Source organism: Haemaphysalis longicornis, unplaced genomic scaffold, assembly GCF_048455015.1.
Source record: "Haemaphysalis longicornis isolate Haplotype H1 unplaced genomic scaffold, Haemaphysalis longicornis Haplotype H1 scaffold_41, whole genome shotgun sequence".
Taxonomy (NCBI): Eukaryota; Metazoa; Arthropoda; class Arachnida; order Ixodida; family Ixodidae; genus Haemaphysalis; species Haemaphysalis longicornis.
Genome location: NW_027526365.1, coordinates 1,056,329 through 1,063,989, shown reverse-complemented (window position 1 = coordinate 1,063,989; position 7,661 = coordinate 1,056,329). Strand labels below are relative to the sequence as shown.

At 48.6% G+C, this 7,661-nt stretch overlaps 1 protein-coding gene across 1 annotated transcript; it reads right to left on the bottom strand.

Moving 5' to 3' along the window:
• Positions 1–240: 240 nt before the first annotated feature.
• LOC144137583 (uncharacterized) lies at positions 241–7,033 on the bottom strand. Its single transcript, XM_077669504.1, has 4 exons — positions 6,934–7,033; positions 6,747–6,848; positions 3,201–3,441; positions 241–723 (listed from the first exon to the last, which is right to left on the bottom strand). Exons 1-4 carry the CDS (start codon positions 7,031–7,033, stop codon positions 384–386), a joined length of 783 nt encoding a protein of 260 aa, XP_077525630.1. The 3' UTR covers positions 241–383.
• Positions 7,034–7,661: the final 628 nt, after the last annotated feature.

Genomic DNA, 7,661 nt, shown 5'->3' with positions numbered 1-7,661 from the left:
AGGCAAACTTTTGAAGCAAAATGAAAAAGTACGAAGGAGAATTGCCGTGTTTGACACATCAGTGAATAAACACAGGGAAAGATTTTTTTTGCGAAATCAAACAAGGTGACAAAATAAGGTGCATGAATACGCTGGAACACTTAAGAACAGTAAACTACAAAGACAATTTACAAAGAGTGAAAAATAAACTGTACAAGGCCCGCACAAGGAAGCAGACACCTACAGGAACATAATGTGAATTGTTATGAAGGGGAACTAAAAATAATATGGTTGAGATACTAGAGAACAAAAATTAAAAAAATGCATTTATACAATTATGTATCACAAAAAAAACACAGTAAAATGCTGCACATTTGCATGCCTGAATCCATTCAGGAAGCAATTCAGCTAATCACTTTCTTGCCCCCACCAGCTGGGCATGTTGCACGCTTACTCGCCCGTGCAAGCTTATTCTTTTCCCTCGTAAAGAAGTGCAGACGACACCTGAGAAAAAAGTGCACAACTTCTGCCGTGGTGCCTACATAGTGGGACCTACAACCCACAGGAGCTGCTGAAGTACGCTCATCCAGCAACACTCTCTCCACAATGTTCAAGTAAACATCCGTACAAGCCACTCTACTAACAGTGAGTTCTTCGACGTAGCTTTCCACAATCTGCAGAAGACTGAGCAGTCGGCTTGACGGCGCCTGCAGGAAACCTCTTGACTTTGCAAGTATTAAGTCGCTTGCTTGCCGAGATGAGCCCTTCAGAGTGCCCACACAGCTAAGGCAGCTCATGGTGAGGAACTTCTTGGTCACATAGCCCGCGAGTAAGTCGAGTATACACTCTTTGGGCGACAGCACTTGGCTCGAAGCAGATGCAGCTTGTACGCTCCCTGGTGGCTCCAACACGACATCGTCGAAGTGGACTGCCAGGGCATCAACCTGAAATGCATATTTCATGTTGCCATGTTTCAGCATTGTTTTCTAAAACAACGACTCGATATACTTCTGCCACTCGTCCAGCCAAGTTATATTCTCCTTCAACTTCTGAAATTCAGTAATAATATCAGCAGAGGTAAAAATAGTGCCATTATTACAATAATAATATCAGTCACTTACAGCAATGTGTTCAGCTTCATTGTACATCACATGCTCTGGTCTGCGAGAATTGAGGCTTTCAAATAGCTTGTTCATGCGTCTTGTAAAGCGTGAAGTGGCTGCCGAGTGACAAAGCTTCTCGCACGCCTCTTGTGTACTGTAAAACTCCATGGCCGAAGCAGTGCTTTTGCTAAACAACTGTAAAACACACAGAATAATTTTAAGCCGCCATGCTTCCCTTTTTTCAGTGACAAAAATAATTGTACAGACATTATCCAAGGTGTAAATTAGTTGAGTTTCCTGCCTGGACAGCAAGTCGGACACTCATTTTCTGGAATGCATTTGGAGCAACGTGCGCTTTCGTCAGCTTGGGCACCGCACGCAGCCCAGCTTGCTTCATTTCATACTCCAGTAAGGCAGAGTAGTGGCAGTGAAAAACTTCTTGGCTTTCGGGCAGCTGTAACAATAACAAATGTCACGAAAAAAGACAATGTAGAGCACAATTAGTGCAGATAAAAACACTTCTTACCAGAAACTTGCCAAACTTCTGCAGATTGTTCCGTACGCATTTACATACGTGAGGAGGATCTATCACTACATGGACAGATCTCGTTGGATCACATGGGTGTTGGAAAGTGGTCTTTACAGCGTTCATGTCACCGCTGATACCTGGAGAGAAATTACGCTTGTCAGCCCCATTACACGGAAATAAATAAATTAAAAATACAACTCAGAACTGCAAGCACATTACTTAGATATTTACCCAGGGACGTCACAGCAGACTGATTTGATGTGGAATTGCCACATGGGATGGCATCCACGACAACGCAAGCATTGGCAAGGTGCATAATGCACTGAAGCAGCAGTTTCGCCACTTTTGAGCGTGGTGCTGCACCAGACGCACAAAATCTTCCCACCGTCTGCAACCAGCCACCAAGAAAAGGCCGGAACAAGAACACGAGCACATGGTCACCATCTTTCTTACGGTCTGCTGGTCTCGTGTGCTCAGAAAAGTCCACTTTCCCCAAAAGGGACATGTCGGACTCTCTGATGTGCAGAATTTTCCGCACACTCATTTCATCAAACATTAGTACACCTGCGAAAATATTTTGGTTAGTTATGCGGCTTGTTTGAAAACAGAACCAGGGTAAGTTAATTCCCAAAGGAGTCTAACCTCGGCGCGCTCTTTCAGGGACTCCTTGAAGTTTTTCACGCAAGACTGCAAATAAACCTGCATCAAAGCCGAAATCGGCCTTGAGGCTTCTCAGGTAGCCATACAGCGTGCGAGGGTTGGGAAGGAAAAGGTAGCCGTTTTCTGGTAGGAAAGTGTAGACAGCAGTAGACTTTACCTTAAGAAGCAAACAGTCATATATCCACTCCTTCTTGTACCTAGGGGAGAAGTAGAGCACGTGTTGTGCATTCACATGCTGGTAAACGAGCAAGTGCAGTTCTAACGGCTAGCTCGACCACTAAATATATATATGTGGGTGCGGAAAAGCATTCGGCCTCACTCATGCGCAATTTAAGCTTTAAAACGCAAGCAACCAAAAATAAACAAAAAATGAACTTCTGCCACGCAACTTTTATTTTTATACTCTCAATCACAGTACATGTCATGCACGCATAGTGCAGGTATACGATGACATTACTGACGACATGCAAATGGTTAGCTGCATGCGCTTGCCACAGGATATGGAAGAGGCCACCAACCGAAAAATTACATAATAAAGCAGTGCAATCAACAGAAGCATTAATTAAAGGGTTTGTTTCTTATGTAAACACATAGTACAGGGAATTCTCACATGATAGGAAACATTTTTCCTTTACGTCTTTTCAGAATGCTGAAATGAGTGCAAACACAATACGACGCCTAATTAAGTGCACTTTTGTTGTTAATAAAGCATGCACATTCCCCAGAAAAAGCTGAGACAGCCACGTACGCCAAGAGGACGTACAATATTGCATATGCCCCTTTAGTATCCTAAGCTGACTGGGCCAATGCACTGGACCAGTTTTTTTATCTTTCGCCATATCCGTGTTCTCCAAAATCATTATTGAACACATACACGAGAGGAGGCCACTATGAGCAATAGAACACTTGCGCACATGTCAGTACCTTACCTTACATCAGTCGGAGACTTCGCGTTGGCTTTCATCAGGCACTGATCAAAGATCAGCTTTTCGCGAGCAGACAGCTTCTGGGTATCAGTATGCTGCCTTTTATGCCTGATCGCTAACGCGGTCATTTTCGCCAGCTTCATTTGACTCCGGCGGAGTCGCTGCGTCGTGCTCCGAAGCTGGCCCTTCACTGCCAGCAACTCAGAAATGGGGCAAACGACCTCTTCTGTTTGGCAGGCTGTCTCTGCGTATACACCAATACCCACTGCCTCATCTACAGGAGGACGAAACGTAATTATATGGCGCTTGAAGCTCCTGGGAGCTTCAAACTCGGTCCAAACGAGCATAATCGCCACGAAAAACTGTTTAGCTTGCCTTCAGCGCTCGTCACTGCTGTTTGGGATGCTTCCGTGCTTGAACACGGCAGAAGTTCTTCTGTGATGGCATCGGGCGACGACAAACGACGTCTCTTTGTTGCTGGCTGGACCCTCGTTGAACGGGATCGCGGCTTCGGCTTGCTCAAATACGCCGGCAGCCCGTCGAAGCGCTTTGGAACGGCGTCGGGCCGTAGCTTGGGTTTCTCACGTCGCAAAGAGACGACGTCTCCTTTCAACAAAAAAAGTGTCGTTCCGAACAACGTACGCAGTGTCAAAATGTTTTTCGCAGACACGGACATACTGCGAGTCAAAAGAAAAGCCGCCGGCTTCCTGTCGCGGTATTTCACGTTTACACTGCTCGCGCTTATCGGCGTCACTTGGCAAGCAAAACAACGAGACCTTTTCGCTCGTACCTCTGTAGCCGGAGCGGCATCCCGGTATGCGACAAGTCTTGGGCATTTCCGCCCAGTGTCCTCGCACAATATCGCCAACGGCGTCACATCAACTGGTAACTTAAACTTAGAAAACAACGCGCCGATGCTACCGAATTTCGTGGGAGTGCAGCTTCGCCGACGCAGCGCGCAGGTTTCGTCTGTCTCCCACTATGCACTCAGCGCCGCCCCGCGGCGGCTTCGGCGACATAGCAAACTGCTCCCATAGCGTTACGGCGGAGTTTCATGATCAGAAAAGCAATGAAGGACTCTGGTTACACCTATCATGTCCCGTTTCATTGCTAGTTGTTCTCAATTTGACTTGGACCGCTTTAGGGAGCCTCCAAGTTTCTGCCCCGTAGGTGCGTACCTGTAAGTTGCAGGTGCTATAGAGGTTCCTCTAAGGGGGCAGTGGTAGGCTGCGATTGACTACCTGAGAATGCCTGCCGAATGCATTCCACCCCACTTTTCTCCTTCTAATTATCTCTGTCTCATGGTTGGGATCCAGGTGCTAGATATTAGGTGCAAGATACCAGGTGCTACGGGTTCCCAATGTTCCCTGGAGTACATTGCAAAACGCAGACCAGTTTTGGGGGCCTAATTGACGAGCGTTCGGGTTTGATCGTGAGTTTATCGATACGTATCCCGAGCTTAGTTTGTTTTGCGTTTTCTCCGTCGCCTAAGCAGTTCGTTTCTGGCGTCCCAGATGTGGAAGAAGTGGGCATCAATGGCTCGACTATTTTGAGTTAGCTCTAACCCTTTGGTGTATTTGAATGCTTCTGTGAGGAGCTGAGAAGTCCATTTTTCTATATCGTCGGTGTGATTGGTGGGAGAGTCTCCACAAAACGTTTTCCAGCCAGTTAGTTTGGCTGTGCCAATTCGCTTATGATTGTTTTCGTGGTGTAGGATTTGAAGTTAAATGATGTGATCGCTGGCTAAGGTTTCCTACAGGCAGGACCACAGGCCCACATGGCATTGTTTATGTTACCGGTTAACGTTACGTCAGGGGAGGTGTCTCTCGAGACCCTGTTGCCGATGCGGGTGGGGGTGCCGTAATTATTGAAGTGGTGAAGAATATTTGGTTCCACGGATTCTTGTAGCCGAGTTTCTTTCCGGTTGTTTCTCAGGTAGCCCCAAGCTGTGTGCATAGCATTGAAGTCTTCCAGGACCACGGGTATGTGTTATTTGGTGTGCTGGCGTACGTGCTTTTAGTAGCCGATCAATTACAGATAGCGATGAAATGGGTGAATGGTATGTATTTAGAATGTAGAGGCTGGTATCAGACAGCTGCGGGGGAGCAGTTCGATGAATGTGTAGTCTATTTTGGTGGGAAGGGTATAGGCTTGTGTCGTTTGTGAAGCTTGCACTAGGATGGCCGTTCTGGATGTCGGGTCAGTGCTGTATGCTGTTTGCCCTTTAAATGCAATGCGGCCAGTTTCGGCAATGCTGAAGGGTGAATTTTGATGTGTAAGTGGGAGAAGTGAGGTTTTCTAGCTTTCATACGAAGAGCAGCTCCATTGTCATACAAGTAGCGAGGATGGAGGCGTTGAGTCGTGCATAGGTAAAGGTGTCATAATAGGATAGGAGGGAATGATTTGCATTGTTAGGGTCTTGCGGAACACTCTGTTGCTTGGGCTTTTTATTGGCTTTGCGTTTTGTTTCTTCAGTGGCGACGAGGCATTGTCCTAGGGCAGCAAAAGGGGTGCTGATCTGGTTGCCCATGTCATGTATAAGGCTTTCATTGCGTCCTACATTCGAAGAGGGAAGGTATGTTGTATGGTAGCGGCCAGTGAAGGTACGGGTGTTTACGGTGCCCAGAAGCACGTGATAACAGCAATAGTTCTATTTTAGTTAGTAATGAATACTTTGTTGAAGGGTTGCAGCGCGCTTGTCCTTGGTTTTCAGCTGCTGGCGTGGGCGCGAGCTCTGTTGTTTGAACGCAAGGATATTCGACAAAACCTCATAGGACGAAAAAATGCGCTGACTCCTTAGTACAAATATTGTACACAGCACGAACTGCAGTCTTCTCGAGCACGGCTCACATCTGCGCCTCAGGAAGTGATCGCGGGATCACAAAAGACACGACGGCACGCGCTTCTGTCTTGTCATCTCACACCGCGCCACCTACACCACCGACCGCGTTTAAAATGGTGTTGGGAGCTCCTGCGCAAATGTCACGTGGCTCGAAGGACCCACGGAGGAGTAGCGTCTTGCTGGGGAGGCAGCGAGGGCGGTTACGCCAAAGCAGAGCGTGCCGCCCTCCCCCTCACACCCTCGGTGAGAGATAGAAAGTGTTTAATAAACGAATCATATTTACATGGCGCAGATTAGTCTCTTAACAGAGGGCACAGGTCCTGCCGGGGGAGGGAAGAGCATTGAAAGGAAGGCCAGTAACAGCGCAATGGAGTGTTAGGAATATGATAAGTCGATTAAAAGGCTATGTACAGACATATAGACATACACACGCAAGTAGTTCATATACAGACTATTTAGTAAATTCACTCACACAGACAGGCACAAAATAATAAAAGAAACAGTGGGTGGATGGTGGGTGGGATTTTGCTTTGACAGTTTATGGGTGGGTGTTGAGGCATGACTCCTCTATGTACAAGATGAGCAGCCTGAAGGCCTCTCGGTGCAGCATGAGGGGCCACAAGAGTGGATGATGTCCTCTGCGGAGCTCGTTGGTAACCTTAGCCGCCAGTACCCCGACACTAGTTTGTTCCGGGACACCAGCGTACGCAGGGCTGGAACAGAGGACGTGATCCAATGTCTCAGGGTCAGGGCAGTGGGCACAGGTGGGTGTGTCCTTGTGACCCTGCCTGTGGAGGCCTGCTGCTGTGCTGTAGCAGGCGGTGCGGAGTCGGACGAGCAGGGTTCACTCTGTTTCGGCTATCCCACTGGTCGGAAGGAGCCGCGGGGCCTCACCGGTGGCCACTCGTTTGCAGGGGTACCGTGTAGCCACCTCTCTCCTGATAGCATCCCTAGCCACATCAAAGCGCACCAGGGATGTACAGACGGGGACCATGGGGGATTCGTGTGCGTCTTTGGCAAGTGCATCTGCAGCCTCGTTCTCTGGTATGACAACGCGGTCAGGAAGTCATTGAAATCGGAGGTCGCAGCCTTGGTTGTCCCTGTAGGTCAGCAGGTAGGCAACTTGGGACAGCTCGAGGTAGCCACCTCACCCCTGTGGCATAGATGACTCCCTGAGGCGAACTAGCGCCGACCGAGAGTCGCAGAAGATGGTGGCCGCTGGTGATGGATCATCTAGTAGGATGACCTCGGCCAATTGTACGCCTACCAGGTCGGCTGCTGTAGAGCTGATAGGGAACGGCAGCAGGCATAGCCGGTGGGCTCCTCTGCCCTTAGCAGTGCAGGCAGAAGCACCTCGGTCCTTACTTGGGAGAACGGAGCCATCTCTATAGACCACGAGTTGTCCCGGCGTTTCCGGGTCTATAAGGGTAGCAGCTTTCTGGCAAATCCCTACCTTTGGAAGTCTCGCCCGGGACGTAGCTCCTGGCAGCATGGTTGTGACGTCAAGGGGTACAGTGCAGCTGGGGGGGGGGGGGGCAGAAGGCAAGCCCTCTGAGGGACTTCACCATAGTCCTGAAATAGAGCGGCCATGATGCCCATGCGAGATCGTCCTCTCGAGCGAA